General features: G+C 41.5%; 1 protein-coding gene across 1 annotated transcript; it reads left to right on the forward strand.

Moving 5' to 3' along the window:
* Positions 1-9,162: 9,162 nt before the first annotated feature.
* On the forward strand, positions 9,163-26,664 carry LOC115579721 (mucin-15). Its single transcript, XM_030413327.1, has 4 exons — positions 9,163-9,392; positions 15,147-16,035; positions 19,146-19,316; positions 24,820-26,664. The coding sequence occupies exons 2-4, from the start codon at positions 15,165-15,167 to the stop codon at positions 24,933-24,935; spliced, it is 1,158 nt and encodes a 385-aa protein (XP_030269187.1). The 5' UTR covers positions 9,163-9,392; positions 15,147-15,164; the 3' UTR covers positions 24,936-26,664.
* The last annotated feature ends 845 nt before the right edge of the window (positions 26,665-27,509 follow it).

The raw sequence follows: 27,509 nt of genomic DNA on the forward strand, positions 1-27,509 counted from the left end.
CCTTTAAGGGGTTGGCGTGGGATGAAATGGCGACCAGTGGGATGAAAATGGCAAATGTTAGACTGTGTAGGGTGGGTCTCTAAGGGGTTAAACCTAACAGATATGAGGGCAGAGCCATACAGCTTTCCCTCCTGCCTTCTGGGCCTCAACAGTTTCTGCCAGACACGAACCTGAAGAAGATAATTCAACTCTGACAGTGAAGTATCCTCCGCAGTCCTGCAGAGATACATCGCCAGACACACTCACAAACACACGCACAAATCACGTGCTCTTGGAGGGCCTCAAGAGGGTATCATTAATGCTTTTTGTGAGCCCACAGTAATGTTACAGTTGGACAAAGGCTGTAATCAAGCCCAGAGAGGAAGCTTAGAGCACGCAACAGCCTGGCCTTGTCTGAAAAAAAAACCAGCTTCACGGCACTCATTTTTGTGAATAACCTCAAGCCATGTTCTATAGATAAAACTGTAAAACTGTGGGGACTTCTGAATTGACACAGCCTTCCTGTGCTGAAAGCCGACTGTTATTCAAATGTCAGAAGCATGTTATAACAAACAGAGCACCTTGAGTGCGATTACATGTTGTTATCTCAGATGAATGTGTTTTCAAGAGGCAATTTACCGCTAGATTTCATTTTCGCTGACTCTGAGTCAGAACCATTAAAACCTCGAGAGGAAACCGCAGGTTCTGACTTGGTAGAAACGATGCGCTTGTTATGATCAGCGGAGGAAATAAGCGAGAGGAAGCGCAGTTTGAGTTTTTCCATTATGCCTCTCCAAAGACTGGCAAAAGTGTTCCTCAGACTGAGCCAGAGAATCTTCAGCACACAGGGAAAACACTCATTAAATCAAATGTCTCATCCAGAGCATCTGAGAGCTTCATTTTGGAGAATTTACTGGAAAAGAGAAAATCATTTCAATGTCTTCACATGGAACTTTAATTCATAATGATCACTGTGGCATTCACGTGCAAACTAAGCAGCTGTAAACTGTCTGTAACGGCATGAAAACACCGTATCAATACTTTAAAACACATTTTTAATTCGAAACAAACATCCAGAGTGTGACCTATTTTTTCTTACTCTTTGTCCGTAATTAGAGTAAATAAACCTCAAATACAGTAATAGCTCAAAGGATGCTTCATAAGAATCACATAATTCACACCCATTATGCCATTTTGGCTGTTCCACGTTCCCTTTCACAGCATGTGTGAAATTGGCTCTCTGTAAAGCCGAAACGGCCTTGATCTCTGAAAAAGCTCCTTCCTGTTCAGATACAGTAATAACACAATTGTCCTACCCTGTCCTCACATGACTCATGTCTGGAATTTGAGGGGATGGTGTTTTCCTCTGACACCTTCTTACTCCAAATTTGCCAAATTGTGCAGCTTTGCTAGTGGCCCTAAAGGTTCTATTTGTAAGAAAAGTAGATTTTTGAGTCTCATTCCCAACTTGTCAAACAATGACGCTCTCGACTGGCAGCCAACCTGTCTTACAACCCTAAAGCGTCAGTTTTTGATGAGTGGGGTAACCCAGAGCATCATTAGGTCTGCAACAACCGGTTATACTTTCTAAATAGAAAAAGTTTGTGCTTTGGGTTAAAACAGCTACATTGACTCTTGTAACTCACCTCACTTACTTAAAGTAAGTTATGTCATTTACGTACATTAACTTACTTACGCACTGCAATTTAAAACCTATCACTCTTGACTCTTGGTCACGATCGGGGTGTGAACTGTGGGCTTAGGTGGAAAGGTCCAGTGAATTACCAGCCCCAACCTTGAATCGTATTTAACACATCAAGAAGTGACAGCAGAGTGGTAAATACAGTATCAAACTTAGAAGCGTAGGGCCAATGACCAGGTAGCTTTATGTGTTACAGCAGGAATGAAAACAGGCTGTCGCATTAGTCCTGAGTGAGACAGCTGCCAGGCAACACACCACTGGTAAGTAGTACTAAACCGCTGGATGTTTTTATCCATACCTCCATTTTCTATATGTTTGTGTTGGTGGCGACAGAACCAGGTAAGCCAAAACATGATCTTCTCTGAATACTAACCAAGTGGTTTTTGTGCCTAAACCTAACCAAACCATAAGCACAATGTAAAGCTGCAACATATCTGTGGTTAACAGAAATGTACATTGCCAAAATTTCCTCTGATGATTGTCTTTTAGATATGTCACAAGATACAACATCCAACAAATCCTGATTTTACTCAGTTATCAATCTGGTGATTATCAATATGGCAAATCATACCTCTGACCCCTCACGTTAAGCAAATTACTGCTGTGGAGTGAAAACACCAGGTCACCAGGTCTCGGTTAAATATTCCAGTGATAAACACCGGAACAAGGCAGCTTCAGTGTATTACATTTTTCCAAGCTGTGGTTTCCTGTAATCTGGATTGTCAGCATACTGTACCTAAACTGGTGTAGTTTCATTATACTGTCCATTTGATTTATCAAATATATGAGCTATGCAGCTCATATGAAATTGCGAACAGGGTTTATGCATTTATGTTGCTGCTTCAACATCAAGTAGAATTCATGCAAAAACCTCCCTGCACGGACGAATGATGTTTCTATTTAAATATATAATATATGTATTCTGAATTATGTATTTTCCACATGTATACAAGAGCGATGCATTCATCCATCCGTCCATCTATTAACTATAACCGCCTATCCTTTGGAGGGTTGTGTGGGGGTGCTGGAGCCAATCTGGGCGTACGTTGGGCGAGAGGCGGGGTACAGCCTGGACAGACGGCCAGTTTATTACAGCGCTGACACATGGAGACAAACAACCATTCATGCTCACATTCACACCTACAGGCAGTTTAGAATCGCCAATTAACCTGCGTGTCTTTGGACTGTGGGAGGAAGCACCCAGAGGAAACCCACATAGAGAGAGAACATCAACGCAGAAAACTGGCCAGCAGGTTTAAAACCCAGAACAGTCCTGCTGTGAGGTGACATGATAAATACTGCAACATTATGTGGTTGCCCTGAGCAGAATGTAATGATGAGTGTGTTTGTTTTTTTTTCCAGCCTGATTCATAAAATCATAGAGCAAATCCTCTTTCCATTATCCACTTGCCTACAGTTGTCTTTCGCAAGTCTTCTTTAATGAACAAGTTCCCTCAACAAATGCATTGATGAATATGTACCTACAGTGTGAGGCAGTCAAGAAAAGGGCTGGTAAAATTAAGGATCTGTGAGAAGAAATATGGATGGGATGGCCTGTAAGAGCTGAATGTTTGAGTTTTTGTTTGGAAATCAAATAAAGAACCAACAGAAGCTCTGGCGCAACATGAAAATGAGACTCCCCTCCTCCCGGCTCCCAAGAACCACCAGCGACAAAGTAATTGCGGCCATTTTGAAATACATTTGACAAATTAAAGGACTGCTGTAGAGAGGAGAAGCCACAGGAACTGACAGCAGCCATCCTATTAGCTGCTGGCTCGGAGGCTGGAACCAATCAGCTGTCTGGGACAACACACACATACATCACTCACTTAGTAAGCCGAACACACCTGCAGCCAATCACACACTCCCATTTCACACACGGTCGAAACACATAAGAATAAATGAATCCTTTCATAATATGTATGCTCCATATACTCTGATCTAAACCAAATGAGTGCTCTGTTATGAAGGTTAAACTTCTTGTATTTCTGTTTGTTCCTGTTTATGGTTTTTTTTTTTACTTTTTATAGGTTATTGACCATAAAGGTTTCAGAAACATTGGTTGCAACTCAAACCCTATTTTTTATGTGTTTCAACTCTGTGCCTCTTTAGGTTCACATGTTGTGACAGTGTCGTGGTTATCGCCTGGTTAGGTTTAGGCACAAAATCTATTTGGTTAATGTTAGAAATTCATCATGTTGTGGCCTAAAATACCTGTTTTGGTTGCCATGAACACAGCTGGAAATTGTCCTGAGGTCTCCTTTTATATATACTCTATATATATCTACATCTATATCTATATATATATATATATTATATATATATACACATACAAAAATGTATAAAAGCAGCCTCGAAAAAAACATTTCAATCAGGAGAGAATGTGAGTCCTGTCAGAAAGTCTTTGGTGCGTGGACTCAACAGGGAGATCTTGTGATCGAAGGTTGCTGCCCTGACTCCTGGCTGCTGAACGATGAAGCTGGAAAGGTGCATGCAAAACAGCAGCATGGACGAAACAAAGGCAGGAGACAATCAAATTTAAAGAGACAGCAGCAAGATGATAGGCTAACAGTCAAAGGTGTGACACCGTGGTATTGGAGAGATGTGCCCGGCTGATGTGAGCTGCTGATGTCAACTGAAGGCCCCAAAATAATAAAGTGAGCGTGAGTGAGAGGGGTGAATGAAAGCATGGTGTGAGGATTAAACTCAGGACTGAGCATGTGAGAGAGTACTCTTTCTGTCTCAACTTATGCTAGAGCTTCATTTTATTCTGTGAGCGGGCTGTCAGAAACATAGAAATATCACAGCCCTGCTGTTTTGTCCTTTAACTTCCCCACCACATGCGAAGTTGGAATGTGCCGTGCTGTGCAGCCAGCTGACGATGTGCCTACATTTGGTCAAATATCTGACCTGCTATTCTGTAGAAGATGGTGTGAAGCACTGTCAGAGGTGGGAGACAATGTTGAAAATTCCAAAACAGCAGTCTGACAAACATCGACAGCTGTTTACAAAATTGGATCAATTCTCCTGGACAGGTCTGGGATCAGCTTGCCATGTTGCCATGTTTGTAACAATGTGACATCGTTGCTGAAGTGGTCTGTTCAAAACGCGTGTTCATACAATGAGGCTCCATTCAATAATACACTTTTTTCCATAATTATTTATTTATGATAATTAATCGATGTCGTACAATCAACAAAATATCATGTCATGTGTTACTGTGTGAGTACAAATATTTGGCAGCTCAGTAGTGAGACAGTTATTTTCTACTATTTGGATCACGATTCAGGAGATTATGTAAGGGATTGTGTGTGCCGGATGCTAATTTGTTCCACCGCCATCACTGTAATCCTGATAATGACCTCAAACGATAACTCATTATCACTGCAGATTTACAGAATCAGCTCGTCTGTTACTGCACAGCTACTGCCAGAGACAAAACAACAACGACGCCGGCTTTTACACTTCCACCTAACTTGAATCCTAATTTGTGAGGAGTCGCTGTGATGAAGCCCCTCATCATGTATTTACCAGGTTTCAAAGTGCCCCGCCTTCTTACTTTTTCATGACTTTAGTTTTGTTCGCCGCTGCAGTCTGAGGCCTGTTTGTCCTCTGTTCAAGATTTAGACATTTCTATTATTCACGTCCTCTGATGAGGCTACATGATCCCATTAGCTTCAAACGCTGGCAGGCCACATGACGAGCCAGCGACAAGCTGCCTGTGTGTGTGTGTGTGTGTGTGTGTGTGTGCGTGTGTGTGTGTGTGTGAGACAGTCAGCCACTGTTTCACCTCATTCATGGCTGCATCTCAACCGCTGACCTCTACACAATCACACCTCCACTGAGCTATTGGGAGCGAAAGTCACTTAGTAGCACATGTTTGTCACAGGGGTGACTGGGGTCACGTCCAGTGTAGAGCCTGAACACTAGAAAGAGTACTGGCTGACACTGGCCCACAGATATGTTGGTATTGGCGTACACGTTGTCTGGTGTGCTTCGATATAAAAACTTTTGAGCATATCTTTATGTCTAGTTTGATAACCAAATCTTAGAGATCATTGCAAAAAAATGATCCTTCAGTTTGTATTGATATCTAAATTTTTTCAGCTCCCTAATATCGGTACCAGCATTGGCCCAAGTATCATAAGTCTTTCCGAAATGGGGTCCCACGAGCGAAACCAGAAGGGACGTGACTTTGGCTCTCTTTAAACATCTTGAATCTTCAATAGGTTTATCAAGTGCTTTTATCCAATGTGCTTTACAATGTTCTTGTCATTTATCAATTCACACACACAGCAGGTTACCATGCAGGTTTCTGGCCTGGCCAATCAGGAGGAGCTTTGGCTTCAGCGTCTTTCTCAGTGACACTTGTGTAGAGGAGGAGGGACATCAGGGAGGGATCGAACTACCAACTCTGTTGATCAGAAGTTGACCAGTCTTTCTTTCTAAGTTATTTTTATTCTCCGTAGGCATTCTATGAGCTGACTGCAGTGTCTTTTGATTAAATATGTTTACGTTTGACAATAGTTAAGCCCTTAAATAAGATTAAAAAACAAAGTGTTTGATATTCCTCCCCGGAAGGCTGTGAAACAGGCTTTCAACTTTCATGTTGGGAGATAAAATTGGCTGTAAGTATAGCTGAACAGTTAACTATGAAATGAAATCTGAATAATCCAACATAAAACTATGGATTTCTGTTAAGAATTTGAGGGGGAGAGTTGTAAGGAATTCTAAAATCCTGCCTGTGGCGGTGTTTGAAGGCAGGAAAGTAAAAGCCCACTTCAAATACAAACCAATATTCTTTGATATTTCATTCGTGGCCAAACCAGAAAAAAAACAAAATCAAATAAATAATGAAACATTTCTCACAGAGAAATGTAACATCTTGGAAGTGTTCTTAGGCAGAACTTAAAGTGCGTACTTCTGTGTGGCCCTTTTCACAGGGAACATATTTTGTTTGCAGCAAAGCAAAAAAAGCATTATCTCCATCGCTACTTGCGCTACTTGTACTGTATTTACAGCATGCAGAACAGTTGACTTAAACACACATTTGTATCGTGTTCATGGTGGATTAGTACGGAGCCCCTCTAGGGTCACATGGTAGAAGAAAAAACTGGCTGTGGAAATCCGTGGGAAGGGATTTGTAAACCGCGGGAATGGATTCACAATCCGTGCTCACGGTTTTATAACCCATTACGTTTTTTCTAACATGTCTACATGCATTCCCCAGGGAGTGTTCTGCCGCTGACCGCACCCAGCAAGTGTTTCACACCAGTTACATCTGCCTTTAAATCTAGATAACATTTAATCTACTGGATGGAATCGCTCATCGCAGTCCACGCAAGGTCTATGATTCACTGAAGAACAGAAGAGGGCAAAATGTCTCTTACCATGTGACCCTAGAGTGATTTCACTTAATATACATCTGCTTTCTTTTAACAAGCTGTTGTGGTGTACAGGCCTGCCTTTTTATCATTATCTACTCTTACCATTCTTTACCTTATCTGAACTGTGTTTTTGTTTTTGTCCTCATTCCTAGCTTTATGTCTGGATTAGATTAGATTAGGTGGGCTTTATTCATCCTGCAACGGGGAAATTCACTTGTTACAACAGCTCAAGATGCAACGAGTACAGGAAAAAGAATTAGACAAATACGCTTTAAGTTAAATAGAAAGAAAATAAGATATTTACAAAAAACAAACAAACAGGTGAGTGGAAAGTGATTGTTCAGGTAGCGATTGAGTTAAACAGTCTGATGGCTGTGGGGAAGACTGTCTATTTCTGTGAGAGCAATGTAAATTACTGATTCCTCGTGTGTGCCCTCTGAAGTAAGGCATAATACCTGACGAGGTGTCCATTATCAGGAATTAATGGACAACATGCAGGTCAGCACTGTAAGATGTGTAGTGGAGGACAGTTTCCACAGTCATTTAGCTCCCGATAATGGACACCTCATCGAGTGTTCTCCCTCTTATACCATGGTTACTTGACAAAGAAAAAAGAAAAAAATAGACCATTAATGCCATTAATGTATATTTTCTCTGGTTTTCAAATGAAGGTTTTTCACAAGCAACAGCACCATTTTCATGTCAACACCGCAGAGTTTGACTAATAGCTGGAACAACCCTTACAATCACTTAAAGCCCACCTCAAAGCCCAACAAGCAGCATTAATGCAGGGATCGTGATAGCTGTCACTCAACTAGAAGTCGTAACCTGTATTGTACATTTACTGCCACCGGAGCTATCCTTCTTTCTCTTGCCCGGCCAGTTTCTTAAAGGAATCGTGCTGCTTTTATGATCTCTATTGGAGGATGATTTGTGAGACCCAGGAAATATAATCTGACGACATGTTATACGACAAGACGCGCTAGCTGAACAGCCATGTCACCGTCACTGCGGGTTGAGTAGTGAATGGGATCTGGCACAAACGCTTGATACAACTGTGGCGGCGGCTAAACAGTTTAACCAGCTATTCCAAATCAAACACAACGTTACTCACCTATTTATGACCTAACTGCGCCTTAAGCGCGAACACTTCGGTTTACCACTAAATTGACGTCCATTTTTTGCAGTTTGTGTTATAAAACACCATCCTGTGGTATTCAGTGGATGATGAACTGAAAGACTATGTTTAGTGTTCTAAATAAGATCAGTCCATTAAATGGATTTCTAATATGAAGGTGTCCGGTTTCACTGGAGATCCTTGAGAATTTCCACAGTATAAAAAACAAGTTTCATTCAGACCATAATATGATTCCCTTTAGCTGCTTCAGTTTCAAGGTCCTGGTACTGCGCATGCTGGCTCGCTGTCATGGACACCAAGATATAATGGAGCAATTCTTTAATGTTATTAGTTAAACCTCTGACAACGCACGTTATGTTGAGGGCTTTTTTTTTTTTTTTTTTTCAAACTCAAATTAAACTCTAAACAATTTGAAGGATGGACACTTTACAGATTTACAACACAAGTGCTCCTTGTTCTTGACTCGCCAGAGCGCACTAGCTTGGAGTGTCACTTCATCCACCTCACTCGTGGACTCAACCACTTCATGACTCAGTTAACTGAGAAAAGAGACAAAAAAAAAAAGAAAAAAAAAAAGAAAACACAAAATCATCGGGATCATCTGACGCACGGCACCCAAGAGTTCACAAAGTCACACGTCACCCGGTAGCCTGATATAGACCGCAGACAAAGGTGTGGATGAAACCTGAGCTCGCCAGCCTCCTTTCTGTTGCCATGACGACAGCAGCCGTTTCCAATGCCTCATTGAGAAAGAAAAAAAGGGCTCTGAGGACCTGTGGCCAGGGGCTCCACCCACTGGGGGAATTCACAGCTCCAACCTGGTAACCAAGAATGTATATAATCAACTTATTTAAATGGGAACCAAAGCGACTCATTCGCCAAAGCTCCTCGATCCTCTTACCCTTCACTTGTCCTTTAATTTATTTCCATCCCTGTCCTGTGTGGCCTTTTCACAGCGGGCTGCTGGACGAGGCTCAGGGTGTGTTGCTGTTACTGGCAGGTGTAGAAGCAGGTTGAGCAGGTTGTTCCCTGAATGCCACTCTGCTGGGCCCTCCTCCCCTCCCTCCCCTTCCTCCCTGCCTCTCTCTCCGGGACGACTGCTGATTCACTCTCACACGTTGGCAGCTGAGTGAAGAGATTTTGTTGCCTGTGCACCTGTTCTCATCTGATATAGCCTAAGAATAAGGTAAGGATTTACTGTGGAAGGATTTGAGTCTTTGTCTTATTTTTCTCAGGAGGTGTGTGGGAATATAAGCCGGATGGATGATTTATTTTGTCTAAAAACATTTATTAAGATTTAAGTCGCTGTTATATTTTTACGTTGAACTCAAACAAAACACAAATAGCCCATTTTATTTATAGCGTAAAGACTTCTTTTCCAATTATTCTTATATTTGGCAACTGTAACATGAAAACGTTCCACCTAAGATGTGTAAAAATGTGGTTCTACCTGGCAGATTTTGCTGCTGCTTTAAATGACAGAAAACAAAGAGACAACAAAAACATAACTGATTTTATTTCCGACGTGAAAGTGTGTCACCGGCTTCCAAAACATAACAGCAAGTGACATACATTGTGTCTTACGTAACCTGAACAGGGGAATGCACACAATGCAGTTACATGTGTTGGAGGAAGTATGTCATCTACTCCAGTCAAAGAAGGTAACCTAACACAGAAATTTTGATTATCAGATCATTGTCTGAGCTGTTTTTAACTTCTCATATGCTGCTGGGTACTTTCATCTATAGCAATAGCTGCTTTTACATGGATACTTATACAGTATTTACTAATAATCAAAACAAGAATGCCTCGTGTGACCACCTGAATCAGAAGATATTGTATGATCCAGGCCTGAAAAAGCAGGTCGGTCAATAGGAACAATATTAGGCCCTCATAACCGTGTAAATTTAACACAAGCCATGTTGAGCGGATCATTTCTGTCCTGTTGGAATAAATGTATTCTTTCTGCGCAACTTTGCACAATTTAGGGGCCATGAAGAAGTTTCTAGGAGGTAACAGCAAGTGTACTGTACTCTCTACACTCTGTACTCCATTTACAACAAGTATCACTCAAAACAGTACAAATATTGGCTTTCACGATCAGCCAGCCTGTTGTTGCAAAGACCACCTATTTACCGTACTAAATTTGTTCTAAATTATTACAGTTTTGTGAAATGAAAATTTACAAAGATTTCACATCATTGTCATGTTTCACAAATTTTAAGATATTTATATTTACATATACTATCACTAAAACAATCTAAAATTGTGATACTTTTAAGGGCATTTGGCAAAGGTTCCCCATAGAACAGGACAAGCCAAGTTCTATTCAAAAATCCGTCGCCAGGGCCTTATCAGCTGATAAGGTGGAACCATTTTGTCAAAGAAATTATAATCTGATCAAATGCTCTGGTGCGTGTAAACACACATCTTCCAATCTTCCGATCCACTCAGGTTATAGATATACTGTCCGTGTACCTGCAGCATCTGAATCATATTTTAAAAAAACTGATCTGATTTATATGTAATCTGAAAAGTAAGTGTTAACCACGGTTGCTAAACAAATACGTTGGAGTACAATATTTTGTGATTGAAATGTACTAAAGTGGAGGTATTTAGAGGCATAAGATAGAAGTACAGGTGCCTCTGTGCATTAGTGCAGTACTTGAGTAGATGTAATTAGTTACATTCAGCCCCTGCTTTGGATTCTGTCTGACACAGGTATTCAAGTTTTACGACGCAGTAAATGTACAACCTAATTTTAAGTTTATTAATAGGTGACAACAACACAGGTGAACTTTAAACAAACTGAGTGATTCACAGTGTAAATGTCAGATAATTAGTGCCTGCATGTGGGCTGAAGGAGCTCACAGGGTGTATTTGTGTGTCTGTAAGTCTGTGTGAGTGTGTTTATGTGGGACTGAAGTCACGGCTGATGGAGCCGTGGAGGTGATAGCTGCTACAATCTCCGACAGAGCAGCTGAGTGGGAACTCCTTCAACAGAAAGCGATGGGTCGCCGAGAAACATCTCCGGCTGTTTCTTTGACCCACCCTGGCACAGAGACTCTTTGGTCAGACAGTGACGGTCAAACACCTGCTCAGCGGGGCGGGCGGGCTGCTGCTGTATTTTCCATAGGCAGGTGGACTTTTTATTCTAGACAGGAAGTGACATGTTGAGTTTACACAAAACAGGAATCACTGGTTTGAAATTCCACAGCTCACACCTGCCAGCAAAAAACACAAAACATTTGTTCAGATATGGATGAATACCGGTCACCCACATTGTGTTTGAGATACTGATTATAACCTGTGTGATCTTGAATATCACATTTACACAGTACAAATCAAAACGAACGAGCCATGCTGATCTTCATGTTAAACTGGTTTTACAGTGAGTCCACAGTATGTTATGAGTCACAGTGGTTAAAAATATCATCATGATTGTTATACATGTATGTGTGTGACGCCTGCCACTCATGGTCTCTCAAACAAAATGAAAACAAAGTATGTAGTTTGAGGACATCGTGAAGCAGGGCGTGATCATAGGAGTTATTTTTACTGGTTATACAACCACCATTTCTCATGAAAATCTTTCTGACGTGAAACAGGAAGAAGTATTTAGTCATGAGGTAATGTTTTAAAGCTTTATTCGCATTATGTTTAACTTCTCTCAGAAGTTACAGCAACAGGCGAATAAATGAAGCGTATTGATAGATTTTTTTGGGGGTCTGAACATTATTGGAATCAATTGGACAACACATCCTTATACCTAATCTGCTTAATAGTTTGATTACCAGTGACTTCCAAAATGACTATATCACTGTTGCCTGTTGCAGCATAACAGTGACAGGCGTACCAAACCTTTGTTATACAATCACAGTTTAGCTGGGTTCATGCAAGAAAACTATTTAGTTAGGTTTCGTTTAACATTGTGGTTTCCTCTAATTAACACTTTACTTTCGTAAAGTCAGTTACCAACGTACCTACTGCAATTATGTTGCGTACCGACCCTCACTGAGTAAAAGTCCTGTGCTTGCTTAACCCCGCCATCCATCCCCAACCTTCTCCGAATGCAGACTTGTTGCTCTTTATACATACTTTAGTCTATTGACTTCCTTCTTTGCTGCTGTATTAATTACTAGGGCCACTAGGGGTCGCCACCTATAAAGAAGCGTAAATAAGGGTCGTTAAGTTGCATTCACAGTTGACCCATGTTGTTGTCATGTGAGATAATGTCGAGTCAACAAGACATTTTCATGTGAAAATCTTATATATAACATCTCTAAATTGATAATGTATCATTAAGATACAAACAGAACATGTGGGGAGAGAAGGGAATGAAGTCCGTCACGGGTCTTATGCCCCCAAACATCTCTGATGATCTCTGAAGTTCATTGTATGACAAAAACCTTTATTTCTTAACACGACATATAACTGTAATGGTAATCGTGGCATTTACACTTCAAATGTGAATGTACAAATGTACCTAATTTGTAGAGTTGTAACTACTTTCTTAATAAAATTCTGTTACTTAGAAAAAAACATTCAGCTTAAAGCTTGATTATCCAGAAGACTCCCATTTTTCTATCAGCACGGTGTGGCAGATACTCAGCAATACAATACCAGATAAAGATATAATGTCACATTTCTTCATCATGGGTTCATCCCAGTCAGGCCCAGAGAAAGACGCTTCTTACCTCTTTTGTGTTTAAAGAATGGATTCAAACTTTAGCAGATCCGGTACACTCTATTGCTGTGCCAAATTCCCCCAAATTGCTGCAGAATTAAAATTCACAGTGCTAAACTTTAATCTCTCTGTGCAAAAAAAAACAAACAAAAACGACCAGTTTGAATCCGATTTATGATTTTCACTGTTGCAGCTTTATAAGCTCTAAATTGTTCCGCCCCTCCCTCCGTCTGGGTTGATTAAGCCATTTTCTTTAATTATGTGCTTTTAGCGCCGTACAATCAGCAAACTTGAGCCGTCTGATTGCTCCTGCGTTCACACGGCTGGCTGCGCCATTAGAATCCCACAGGTTTCCCATTTATTCCCCGCAGAGCAGAAAAAAATGAACATGGCAGCTGCGTGGACGATGAAGAAGTTTGTTAAAAACTGATGCTGACAATACGATCGCCTGTCTCCATCTTTTGGAGGTGTGAAATGGGTGAGACGTGTATTGCACCTCTTCAGAAATCCATGTGCATGTTGATAAGACTAAGGATGGCTTTGATTGCATAAGGAGATGAATAAACAGAAATTAGTTCTCTCCAATTTGTTTTCAATTACTTGCACCTTTATTGGCTCGTTAAAATGCACCTTATTTGTTCTGACAGAAATGTGAAATCCCCAGATTTGCATGCTCCAACCTCGGTCGCTGCGGGCGATGGGGATGTTAACGGAGCCGTTTGCACTGCTTATAAGAAATAAGCTCCGAACAAAGCAACCGATCAACAAAGTGACTCGCAGAGAGAGTGCCCTGCAGGGAATAACTCGAGCTGCAGTCATTTGTGTACCGGAGTGAAGCCGTGGGGAGAACACATAGCTCACAGGGCACATGTGTTACAAGCTCCTGATGTAGCAGCCAGGGACGTCGTGTTCCTGATGTTGTGGCCCGTGTTCGCCGTGCCATCAACTGAGCAGCTCTGCTCAAAGGCGGGAGGTGGGACAGGTTCAGTCGTTCAAGGATTTTCATCATGACTTGCGTCAGTGCCGCCGGTGTAGCGGGGTATTTTGTGCTCATGGAAAAATAGGAACAAGCAGAGATGTCTTGTTGGATGTCGAGTCGTTGCGTGTGGTCAGGGGTAGTTTAAAGGCTGTGAACACAAGTTTAACACCTGTGGCGCCATCCTTCCTGTAGGTGCTTGCGCTGGGCAGGTGGTAAACAGATCTTATCAGGGAGAGAACAGAAAAGAAAAAAACAACAACAACCTTTTTCCTTCAAGTTTTCATTTGAAGGAGATACATTTGTGTGCAGTTGCCATTCTTTTTATGTTTTTTTGACTTAAACTTACAAGGACTTTAAATCATTACATTCAGATAATTATATTGGAGTATCTTTCCATCTGTCATGTGCAGAAAACATATTTATAGCAATTGATGGAAAATGAAAGTCTCATTTGTCTGTTTCTCTTCCAACTCAGTGTCTGTGTTGCTCTGTGCTAATAATTTCAAGTTATTTGAACATGTCGTGGACATACTGCTGCATAATATCAGCATACAGTGACGTACAATCGGCTGACAAGAGTATATTTCCCATATCAACATACAGTAAAGTGATATAAGAAAAAGTCACTTAACAATGTGACAAAACAATATTCACGCAATATCTACTGTGCAACCTACGCATTCTATAGCTCTTTATGTACAGATGGAGATAACTTAACATACTATTATTTTTGAACCATTTCATGACTTGTCTTGAGTTTCACTGATTCATTTTCAGATAGAGTCTGGGTTTTGGTCTATTTGCTGCACAAAGGAGGCCATTTGAATACATCACTCTGGGAGAGCATTTTTCCCTTTTTTTTTTTTTTTTTTTACATGTTGAGCAGATTAATCAATAATGAAAATAATTTCAGCCCCAAAGAAGACTTATAGTTGAGATTTGTCCACATTTATTTTTTCAGTATATTCAAGGCAATAAGATGTGTTTCTTAGTAATTCATGAATTCATTAATTAATTACATCAAACCAACAATCAGCAGAATCTACATTTGACATGTAAAAAAATACTATAACCAACCCATGTAATTAAATGGCCACCATACTCATATTCATCATTTCTCTTTCAGCCATAACATGATCTGTATTCGATAGTGAGCACTCACATCTGAGCTACTATCACAGTATGTGAATCTGAGCCTGCTCAAAATTTGGCATGTTGGATTGTATTTATTTCGAGAACTAAAAGAATGTTTTATGTTCTATCTTGTGTTTCAGAGTGAAACCGAAGGAAAAATGAAACTGAATCTCAGAATCACAGCGGGCCTCCTTCTGCTTGTCCAAACCTTCCACATGGCATCGCTCCAAAATTCAACCGACTCTCCGGGACGGGCAATTCTGAGAGAATGGCTCCGTAATCTAGCCAAAAATAAACCGGGAAGTCAAAACAAAGCAGTTCCTAGAGAGGAGATAAAATTTGATCAGGGAGCTGATGCAACTGCTGCGGAGTCGAGTAATGATTACAGCAGTGGGATAGCATCTGGCTCCATGGCAGAATTTAAAGAAGAAGACGGCCAAGATGACAATGCTAATGATGGATCTGCTGATCTGACTGCTGTCACCACCAACGTGCCTCCCATGAATCCAAATGTTACAACCAAGGTTCCCGAATTCAAAAACACCACTGTTCCTCCATCCAATGCAACTACAGATCTTACAAACTCGAGCTCGATCAACGCGACAGAAGCCGAGGAGGAGTTTAATACCACAACGACGACTCTTCGAAACTCCACCGGCTCTCCAGATCACTCGAACCGCACTGATTTACGGACGACGACCTCGGCTCCGGAGGGCAACGCTACGCAGGAATCCACAACGAGAGACAAGGAGACATGGTCGACTAATGCAACGGGATCAACAAACACGACAAATGTGACAACCACAGCGGTGCCAGAGATGAACGGCACGTCAACCTCGTCTTCACCTACGACAGTCTTTTCATCGTCAACCCCAGAGATGCCAGAGATGAATGGCACGTCAACCGCGTCTTCACCTACAACAGTCTTCTCATCGGAGACCACAGAAACGAGCCCTACGACTCAGACTGTCGCTGAGAGGGCCAACAGGACAGACGAGGGTTCAGCCTCAGGGGAAAATCCAGAAAGAGGTACGGCTGCAGGTTTAAGTGTCACAGTAGCTGGTGCACATTTTTCTCTTTGTCCGGAAAAAGTGCTTTGTGTGTCGTCCTAGCAGCATGACATCACTTTAAGAACAGATGTCAGAAAAAGGTTTTTTTTTTTTTACTTTTAGGTTAAGGTTTGAACAAAAAGCCAACCAAAGAAGCATACAATCCTTTGTAGATTACCTTTAGAGACTTGTTTTGAAGGTGTGCTCCTTATATCACTGTCACGCCTCGCTTTTTTCCGCCCTTTCCCTGACCCACATTTGCCTGCATCTATTCTCCCACTGGCAGAGGACAATCGCCCCTTCTTTCAAAGGAAAAGGCTGGGTTGGGTTTCAGGTGCTATCGATGTGGCCGCTATGAGTGAGGGGGTCTGTTACAAGCACCTTTTCAGTCGGACAATGAAACCCTGTTTTAGTGGCAGAAAGGCCCGAAAGTGGGACTGGGGTCAGAGATACTTGTGCTGCCTCTTTGCAGGGGCGTGAGACCAGTCTTTGGTGTCGGCCACGAGATCAAGTAGAGAAGGACGGAAAAGGCTGCCCGTCATATCCACTAGTGCAAGTCCATCTTATCAACTCGAGAAGCTACTTTCCCTGCAAAACATATGTGGGCGAGCTCGATGCCGAGCGGGAAAGAAAAGGCCTTCAGAGAGCTGGCGCGAGGCTGAGATTAAAATAAAACTCACATCACATGGACAGATGTGACAGCAGGACGTAACACTAACAGATGACGGCAATAAACTGTGGGAAAACAGTTGTGAAACTGCGGGTAACACGGGGAGAAAGAAAACTGCTGCTCAGTCACTGTGACAGGCACAGCGTGTGCACAAAAACTGTACAAAAGCTCAAGACCGCCAAGCGGAGATAAACATCGGGTCTATAAATATGAACATACAAGACGACTCTGCTTTACTGACATGAATAAATACAAATATCCAACTACTACAGCAGGGTAACAAAGCTATAAGAATGGCATCAGGTAGCAGAGCCTACAGGTTAACCTCTCAGTCACATTTTGACCAACAGTGGGAGCTGCTCATTACAGCATCATTCATTTTTCTACTTACTACTAAGTAGTTATACATTTTTAGGCAATCTATACAATAGTTGTTCAGCCATTTTAGCCCAAACCACATATATCAAACTAGAGACCCAGCACTAGAGGAAATGTCACCAAAGTCAGTTGGATTGGTCCTCAGGTGAGGATGGATATCTGCGGCAAGTGTCACAGCAAACCTGTCCAATAGTTGTAGAAGTATATCAGACATCACCATTCGCTAAACTAGTGTGACAAAAAACTTTTTAACAAGGGATTGGGATTTGGGGTTATGTCATTTTATTTGCATGTATTTGCATTTTTGACTGAATCTATTTCAAATGCCCCTGAGAAAATATGTTTTTAAAACTTTAAGATCTCATCACACAAGTGGCATACATAAACAATGAATCTCTAATGTGTGTCTGACATGGTTTTTGCAAGAAGAAAAGTGTAAATGCCTACTTAAAATCCTTACATGGCACTTTTTACTTCCCCGTCATAAATGAAAATGCAAATATTTTTCATTTTTATACATTTAACTGCTGGAGACAAGATGTCTCAGGGTGCGTTCACTGGGGGGCTCAACTCTACACATCACACTCGATTGAGCCGTATTAACCTGGGCCCTATTTTCACAAGTGTGGGTGTGAAAATGATGCACACTTGCCGAAAGTGTTAGAATTGGTCCAATGGGTCACCTCAGATGCGCTGGCTGCAGTGTAACTCTTTCACCATTAAAGTTACGCCCACTGAAAGTGCTTGTTTTTGCAACTGGCAGACTGAGATTGTTATTCTGAGTGTCTGACAACAATAATGAAGCTACTTTGGAGACAGACCTGTTTCATAATCCCACAAACACAAGCCTCGTTCAAGGAGCTTTAAAACAGATTTCCAATAAGCACGGAGATAATTTCCACTTCCTGTAATGAATGTAAAAACAGCCCTCCAGTGTCGAACTCTGCAAAGTGGAACCCAAACACTCAACTGTATGAACAAGAAGAAAACACACGTTAGGGAGACTTTTTTTGTTTAATTGTTTTCTTTTTTTTTACCTACATCAACTATAACTGATACGGTTGAACCAACATTGAAATGAGAGGGGGTAAAGATGACAATATCTTTACTTAAAATGCTTTCCCAGCGAGAACAATAATATCCTCCTCTGATAACTGATAATGTCTGCTCACCAAGAAGTGGGGAAAAAGGCAGCAAAAGAAAACAAAACTGAAATAGACTGAAATTGAATGCTCCTTTGGTTCAACTTGCCCCAGGTTAGGGGTAAATTGATCCTTGCAAGTGGGTAAATTGAGCTATTTGTAGATAACCGGAGCCACTGAATTATGTATATGTGAGCCCTGATTAAATAAGAATGTCGTTTTTCTATGTCAAAGGATACTGAAAACAATTCTGTCACTTTGACATACTGCCTCTTCGTCCTGAACACGAACTGTGAAACAGAAGAGGAGAAAAAGTACCTTTAAGTACATTTTTAGAGATCTTCAGGCTTTTCAGCTTTCACACATTAGAACAGTCGCCGTTCAAACCGAAGATGTCAGAGCAGGTCCGTCTCCCTTCAGTCCGTCTGGATGCAGCATCTATCACACTCGATGCTTGTCGCACCCGTACAGCTGTCGGAAACGCGTGAGCGCGGATGCTAATGTGTGCAGGTAGTGATTAGCTCAATGGTTATGTATAAGTGAACCATGGAGGACTAATGTAATGTTCAGTCACACGTCACCTTATCGAGACAATGAGCGCAGCATGTTGCCTTAAAATATTCAAATGTATTCAAGATATTATAATGATTTTGCCATGTTAATTGCATTAATTATCGCAGTGCAATTAGACAAATCTGAACAGCTGACTAATTAGGGTGTGTATCTATGCAGAGTGCTGCCACTGGAAACACAATTTCGAAAAAAGGCTTTCCAGCCATAATTATCTGACAATTAACCCTCAAAGACAGCAGATGATAAAAAATGATTCTAATGTTGACACAATTATTTATTACTCTCTCCCGCTCCCTCCTCCCCACCCGTCTCATTCCTCCGATGAAGGCCTGGAATCAGATCCCCACAGGAGTAAAAGGAACGGAGCGTGGGGGGCGGTGCTGGGGACGGCGGTGGCGGTGGCCGTCGTGGGACTGGTGGTCTACGTCATCCTGAAGCGGAAACACCAGAAGGGTTTCTCTCACAGGAAACTGGTCGAGGAGTACCCTTCAGATCCAGGTACGTGACCTTCGACATCCCCCTTTTACAATAAACGCTAAACTTCCTGGTATTTCAAAAGGAAAATCCACCCCAGGACGCGTTTAATTACACTGCTATCTGCGACTGCCTGATCAAGGCTTAATTAGGTTGCCAGTTTGATCCGACAAAGTTTTCGTATATTAAAAAACCCTCTGGTTGGAGGGCGGCAGATTGCAAACTCTCGACTAAAGCTGTGTAGGAAAAAATAATGGACTTCATGCTGCCTCGACCCAGTGTGATGACAGTTATCGTTGCTACACAGTTGTTTTGCCAAATCACTTTTTTTTCTACATAAGATTTTTACACTTCCAGGTCCAGTGTGCAGGATTCAGGTCTGGCCCTCATGCGTGCAGGGTTTTATTTGGAAACAAGGTTTCAAAGAAAACAATGACGTTTTTTGTCCTTTTTCCCTCGTTATATTTTCCAGAGGTGGGAAGTTATGAAGTAAAACTACATGAATAGATTCTTTAGGTATCTGTGCTTTTCTTGAGTATTTATATTTCTGATAACTCTTTACTTTTACTCTACATTTTAAAACAAATATATATGGAAGCCTTGAGGGACACATGGATTGTGCGACCTCAAGAGAAAGAGAAAGAGAAAGTGAAAGAACTTTGAATAAATGAGCATTAAGAGAGTCCTTCTGATGAGCTTCATAACACAACCAAGATAGGCGTCATTGTTTCCAAGAATCTCAGATTCTGCTGTCTAGATGTAAACGCTGAAAATGGAGCTTGTGAATAACCTCACCCTAGAAGGAGTTTTCCAAAAGGTCTGTTCTCAATGACATAAAACGGGTGTAGGACAGGCCAGGAACCCATAGAAAAAGCTTATTTTAAGAAATACCCATGTACATCGGGACAGGGCCTTGGTGATGTCTAGCGATGAAGTAACCACCTGCACATCCCTCAATCCACCCTCCCCTACGGTCTGCTCTAAAAACTGTGAAAAAAAGGGAGTCCCTCTCTAGGGCAAGTGTTTGGTTTGTCCATCCTAGACTACTGTGGGGATAGTGGGAGAGGACCAGCTCCTTCTATGGATATAACACAACGGAAACATAATCATGGATATGATATTTCATTTCTGGCGATAAATCTCTCCGAATCCAACACACTGGACCTTTCACTTCTTTTTAATGGATTAAACAAGTGAGATAAAACATGTTAACTGGTGAGCTTTATACAACCTTGTAGGCAAATGTGTCACCTCTGGTTCCGAAGCAGAAATGAGAGCTGTATCGATCTCCTCATCTAATTCTAAGCAAGGAAGCAAATAAGCACATTTTCCAAACTGTTAAACTTTTCCTTCAAGCCCTCGGTTCCCCCTCGCTCTCTTTCTCTCTCCCTCTCTCTCTCTCTCTCTCTCACTCACACACACACACACACACGCTCACACTCACTCACAACTCCATCCTGCTTTAATAAGGTAACCTCACCATGCAAAATAGGATCATGCACTATGACAGTTTGCAATTTGTCTCATTCTTGCCATGAGCCCAGTAGCAGGCAGCGGTTTGTTCTCACAGTTCTCCTCCACTCCACTGCAGCAGGTACGCCTGAATCTTTAACATGCGTCAGATTACATCTTGAAGTGATGCTCTATAGGCTCATTTCACACATGCGTTCGTAAATACTTGAGGAGCAACAGGAAGCCTTTCAATGTAAATGAATCACTTGAAAGCAATCTTCATATTACTTTAACAACGGAGAGGGTATTATTCAATGCTGCTGCTAATACAGCTGTTATTGACCTAAAGGCTACAGTTACTAATAAATTACCAAGCTTGTAGTTTAGGGGAGAATTTCTGATCCCCGAAGACCCGTTTATGTCACTGATGAAATATAATTAATGTAAAATAGAAAAAAAAAAAAAAAACGGTTTAAAGGAAACCTGTTGTGCTTTCTTTCTTCCCTTCAGTGTTTGCTATATATTCTTGTGTATTAAAAAAAGGTTTTGAAAGTTAAAAAGTCTAAAGTCCATACCAACAGAAGCTCCTCTCTCACACAGAAAACGCTGCTCCTGAAACGCCTTGTCAGTAGTCTTGCCTTTAATCCAATGATGCCGGTGACATCGCGCTACGTCACCATGTCACACATTTACATAATTTACATAATAAGACAGCAGCTAGTTTGACATGGAAGAATTAGGCCTTGTCCGCATCAAGAATATTTGCGTCCAGACGGATCCACTGAAAATGACTCAAAACGCTGTAGTTCATATTCCAGGCCTATAGGTGGCGCTAAAATTTCAGCAAAAACGGAGAAGAAGATACGAAGCATGCGCATAAAGCTTGCGCGCCGTAAACAAACAGATAGTAGACGGAGAAACCAAACACAACAAGAAAAAGACGAAAATGGCTAGTGCAAGGAAACCAGAATTGTTTGTGTGGACCGATAATGAGGTCGAACTGCTGCTGCGACTCACACTCGACTACGAGGCGAGTAAGTTGCAAGAAACACAAACACAAGCAGTAGTCCGCCATTGTTGTTGTTGCTGTTATGAGACTGGTTCAGAGGTCAAAGGCTTGAGGTAGAGGGGTGGGGTGATGATGGCGTCATCATTTCGGAAAGTATGCGGATTCGCCGTCCACATGAAAACGGGAGGGCTGCGTTTTCGGATTTTTCCACCCTGAGACCCGGTTTCAAATAAGTGCGTTTTCAGCTGTGCGTTTACAGGATCCGTGTGGACGATCGGCCAAAACGATGCAAAAAATGTGCGTTTACAAAAAAGAGCGTTTCCGTGTGGACGGGCTCTTAATGTAGCGTCGATGCGCTGTTGTTTTTAGAGGTGCTGACTCAGATGTGTGTGAGCTGACCAATCAGAGCAGACTGGGTATTTGGGAGGAGGGGCCTTGAAGAGGAGCCCAAGTATAGTGTTTCAGACAGAGGGGGAATACTGTGTGAGATACACAGAGAGAATAAATAAACGGATTTTTGAGCATCAACGCATGTGAACGTATTCTGGAAGTACCCCAAAATAACATTTGGGGTACCTTTAAAAGTAAAGTAATGTTAATTACATTTAAAATCATCAAAGACTGATTACATATTTTCTTTTTTCCTCTGGTGGGCTGGTGACCCTTTCTCCCTTTTCTCTGAGCTGCAGTTGTTATTTTGTATTAAGTGTAAGCGCAGCCACTTACCTTCAATCTGCCTTGTTTACTTCTAACTCAGCCAGGTTTAGTGGTTTCCTGCATCCCCCCAAATTACTTTCAAAAAGCTCTGTATAATGGATGTGAACCTGTTGCATTCAGCTCCCGTAGGTGCAGAGAGGACAATGATGACTCAACAGGAATGATGTTTACTCAGGAAAAAGGAAAAAGGAGCTTTGTGTGATTGATTTCTTTGAATGTCTGTCCAAAATGGAGGGACAAGAGAAACCTTTTTCTCTGATTTTGAGGGATTTTTTGCAGAAAAAAATAAAAAGACAATACAAAATTGGACTGTAAATAAATCAATAAGATGTTGGATTGTCTGTGTTTGGCCGGTTATGTGTGGGAATAACAACATTACAGCCCAAAACAACTAAAAGACAAGACACAAATACAGTAACTGTAGGATTATAACAGTGAAAGTGTTTTAGGGTGGATATTTCCTGCAATACCATGTCACAATTCAGAAACATATGATGTGATTTTATAGTGGTGTCATCAATAATCGATTCGGCAATGCATCGCAATGCGGGGCATGCACGATTCAGCATCGATGCGGCAATGTTCCATAAACGATTATGTCACTGTTTATTTTCTGGCCTTGAGTGGACAATAAAGTTTTGAACTTTCAATAACTTCCGGGGGCATTTCTGGAGCAACGTTGCAATGACATGCGCAGCCTGTAGCTACATGCTTAGCGGCAGCACTAGCTAGCATAACAACAACAGTAGCCTCTTTCACACTGCCATTTGCATGCGGGGATCCTGCGTGGCGCGGAGCGGAGCGGGGGCGTGTCGGTTGTGCAACTACACAGGTCCTTCACTCAACTAAATACAGAGAAATGTCCCACAAAGCAACGTTACAGGACCCAACAACAGTAATGTAGTAACTGTAACTGTCTTTGGCAACTTATATGAGGAAAAGAAATACCACAGCTGTACGTGGAGAAGCGTCTGTCCTCCTGTCTGTCCTCCTGTCCGTCCTCCGCCTGTCCTCCCGACTCCTCCTCCCTTTTTTGCTCAAAAAACAGCGTCTGTCACCGGCAAAAAACGTTAACTCACTGAGTGTTTGTGACGAAAATAAATCACTGCGACCGTCAGCCCTCCGGACCGAGACTTCAGGGAACTTTCCCCCAGAAAACAGCCTCTGTCCCTGCAAGTGACAGAGTCAGACAGTGTCCTGTTTACTGATGTTGATTATGTATAATTATGTAATTTAACGCGAAAAACTTAACTTCGTCACTTTCCAGGATGTTTGGTGGGTCAGGATCTCAATCACTACACATTATAACAGCATCTATATGATTATAAACTGTCCGCGGGTTTGGATTAACAGAGGGGAACACCTGGGGAAACAGGACAGTGATAATACACACATAGCAGCCAATAAAATCTGTTGTTCAATATCTGACTGCTTGTATTGCCTCATGACTGATGAAAAGTTTGCCTTGTTGTGTGCAGTAGAATTTTGATGCATCGCAATGCATCGTAGAATCGAATTGAACCGAATCGTTACCTGGTGAATCGTAATCGAATCGAATTGTGAGGGCAGTGCCAATGCACACCCCTATGATTTTATGTACCTTTGAGTGCAAAGCCTCAGTTTGAGCTTGAAGGTTGAGGGTTCACAAAAGAGACATTTTTTCATGAAAATGAATCATCAGGATACCAGCAGGTGCATGACTGACTGACTCTCCAAAAACTCCCAAATTTCTGTCCACTTTGAAAATGTTTCAACCAGTGAAAAAGACTGAATTGGTGAAAAAACATGGCAAAGAGCATAAACAATGTAGAATGAGAGGGAGGAATAGAGACCACTCTGTCAATCTGTAAAGCATGTTAATAACACTCTGGTTTTACATATGCCTAATCATTCCTATAGTGTTGACTCATGTAGATGTCATGCCTGATTACACTGTATACTACCAACACTTCTTTGACCAAGACTGTATTTGGTTAAAATAAGCCTGAAATTTTCACAATAAACATACCTTTCTATGACCTTGGAATTAGAGTTATGCGTTCTTGTGCGTTACGACTGTTAATCCCAATAAAAGCAACTGTATATAAGATGAGCAAAGCAATCCATTTTTGGCAGACAGTCATTTTCTCTTCCAACCAGACCTTAATGAGTAGTCGGTGCAGCTTCACCACTCTCACTGCCTGCAAACAGAACAAAGCCCATCCATCTTTTGGTTCAGTCCAATAGTTGACTTAAAGGCAGTTTTTGAAATACTAAATTTGTTGTCTAAAATCTTTTCCTTCATAATACAGGAATGAGGAGACGAGATCAATGGTACAAATGTTTAATGTTAACTTGTCTCATCTCTAGTTCTCAGGTTAGACAACAGTGAACCTTTGGACTTGAACCTGGGTGGGTCGGCCTATTACAACCCAGCACTCCAAGGGGACAACATCCAGATGAGCAACCTTCCCGGACGCCGCTAAAAACTGGAAAGACTCTCCGGACCGAAGTCACGTGCTCCCATGAGAGAAAGTCTGCCACTCGTGCTCATTGGCGTTTGATAGGAGTGTGGAGTTTTGTACATAAATTACAATGGATATTACAACTGAGTTTGTAAAGGTCTGTTGTCAGATGCTTAAGTTAGATTATGAATTGTTCTGAGTAGATTTAATGCATTGAAATAGAGGGATCGCTGAAGGCAATCTATGTGAACTACACTGAAACAGCCAAAATTAACTGTCAGCCATTTATGTATGTTGCCAAAGAGAATCAAATGAAGTCTTTTCCCTAATGAAGAATATGCTTTGCAGGCAACAAAGGATGTAAAAAAAAAAAAAAAAAACGTTTTTGCTATAAGCTTTGTTTTAATTCTAATTATCTTTGCGTGGATAGGCGCCACAAAATGGTGTAAAAGACAATCAAAGACAATCTGCACATGATCATATCAGCTAAAGGGAAGAAATGCAGCTCCCGCTGATGCTGAACATTTGTTGCTCTGCAGCCTAAATAACAGACGACACAGCTGGCCCACTGAGGCCTTTGCAACAAAATCCAGAAGCCATGGCGAACAATAACATTATCCATATCAGCTATCACCTGCTGTTACGGCATAAGGAAGGCAGTAGAAAGTTAAATTCGAACTGTGCCTTCTGATACTCCACAACTGGCAGTCGCAGCCACAGTCTTAGAATTGAACCGTCAAACCAAAGAATTTGCGTTTGTTTTTCTACCCCAGCGAGGGAGGTGCAGGGAGGCTGGGTGCTGTTTTGTTATTCATAGACTGAGGTTTTGGTATTCAGGAAGGGAGTTGTGTATTTGGTCCTAGCACTACTCAGTAGCAACAACTATATCATCGTAATGTACTGCTTAAATCTTCTGACCTCCAGGTGTCCAAACAGAGATTCCAGTTCCACACAGCGACTCACCGCGTGCACCTTGGAGAGTTACATAGCGTTTACCTGCTGCATGCTGAGAGCGAAATATATGTACGTATGTACCTGATGCAGCATATTTGAAAACTTTTCATTATTTTTTTTTGGTTGTTATTCTTCTGCTTTAAGTTTGCTTTAACTTTGAGTGACAACCTTCAGCAAGAAAACGTGTCTCCTTTTTTTTTCGACTGAGAATGTATTTGCGGGCAGAGAGGGAATAGGTATAGGGATTAACTCCGCTCTCTTGTCTTTGATGCCTTTGTATGAAAGAAAATCTAACAATATTTCATAATTGTTCACACCTGAGCTTTCTTATTTTTCTATAATAAATATATATAAATATAAACACTTCTATATCTGTATACGTGAAGAAAATCCATCCAGAAAATCTATCTTCCTGCTCCCTCGGTCCTTTCACTCATCATTACTCGAGTGGAGCGCACACTAGATCAATATGCGTCCTTATTATGATTGATATGTGCCTCGGCCGGGCCCGTACGGCCAACAATAACCCGGAGATGTGTGATTTCTTTCAGTACGTGACAGGCAGGACGGGTCTGCTTCCTTCCACGCTCTAATTTCAGGCATCAGTCAGCGCGGGAGGGATTCTGTCTGGCTGAGAGAGAAAGAGGAGTTTTGTGTCGCAGTGTTAAAGAATCGCAGTGATTACTGCTGCAGACGTATAATGAGAGACTTCCGCATTGGTTACCACTGCTTGAGAAATGTAATGAAACTTGACGATGCCTTAATAAACAACCTGAACCCCCCCCCACCCAAAAAAGAGAGTTCTTCTATTCAAGATATAACAGAAATGGCTCTGTGTGCAGATGTACACACACTGTTTGTTCGGGTATCAAAAAACATGTTTGTACAAGCGAGGATTTGCTTCATTCATCACAGAAAACGTGCTCTGTGGAGAGATTGTGCCTGTTTTAATTAAGCACAACAATTAAGGCTGTGAGTGTTTGGCAGGGTGCTGGAATCAATTAACAGGCAGCGAGTGGTTGCTAAAGAATGTACACATTTCTTTGGGGGGTATTGGCAGGTTAATTCACACTTCCAGCTGAGCCCAAATTAATTCCGATGAAATTAAAAGATTGCTATCTAAATTGAGGCTATGTCAAATTTATTATTGGCTAAATTTAAATCCATTTTCTTTGAGCTAACTCGCTTGGAATTAATTTAACCTATAAGATTAGCCTGTTGTAATAACCCCAAATCAGTGTCTCTTTATCAGATCAGCCCTGACAGCAGTTAAATGGTCAACAGTGCGTTGTGCTGGAATCCTGTGATTTTTTAATGAACATGGGGCCTTTACGTCGGGGCGAAGGCTGAAGATGGGGGTTTGTTCAGAAAAAGAGTTCCACAGTTAGTGGGGGAAATTATCTGTACACTGTGATTTTTTACTTTCCTTTGCTAAGATACCAGCATGTGTCATTGGTCTAAAAGAAGAAATATATGTTATTCATGTATTTTTCGGTCACATTAGCACCCAGAACTTTGCCATTCCCCAGGGTGAATGAATTTTTGGCACCGGCCTGCATTTGATTGGTGCAATATCTGTGTGGGTGAGCGCTAAAAATACTTCCTGATATCACTTCAGTTCCAACAGCCACACAGGCAATA

The sequence above is a fragment of the Sparus aurata genome, chromosome 4, assembly GCF_900880675.1.
Source record: "Sparus aurata chromosome 4, fSpaAur1.1, whole genome shotgun sequence".
NCBI classification, from domain to species: Eukaryota; Metazoa; Chordata; class Actinopteri; order Spariformes; family Sparidae; genus Sparus; species Sparus aurata.

Excerpts from the sequence above, each read along its gene's own strand:
- LOC115579721 (XM_030413327.1), top strand. The coding sequence starts at position 15,165 with ATGAAACTGAATCTCAGAATCACAGCGGGCCTCCTTCTGCTTGTCCAA. Across the intron at positions 16,036-19,145 it reads AGGGGAAAATCCAGAAAGAG|GCCTGGAATCAGATCCCCAC; the intron begins GTACGGCTGCAG and ends CCTCCGATGAAG. Across the intron at positions 19,317-24,819 it reads GGAGTACCCTTCAGATCCAG|TTCTCAGGTTAGACAACAGT; the intron begins GTACGTGACCTT and ends TCTCATCTCTAG.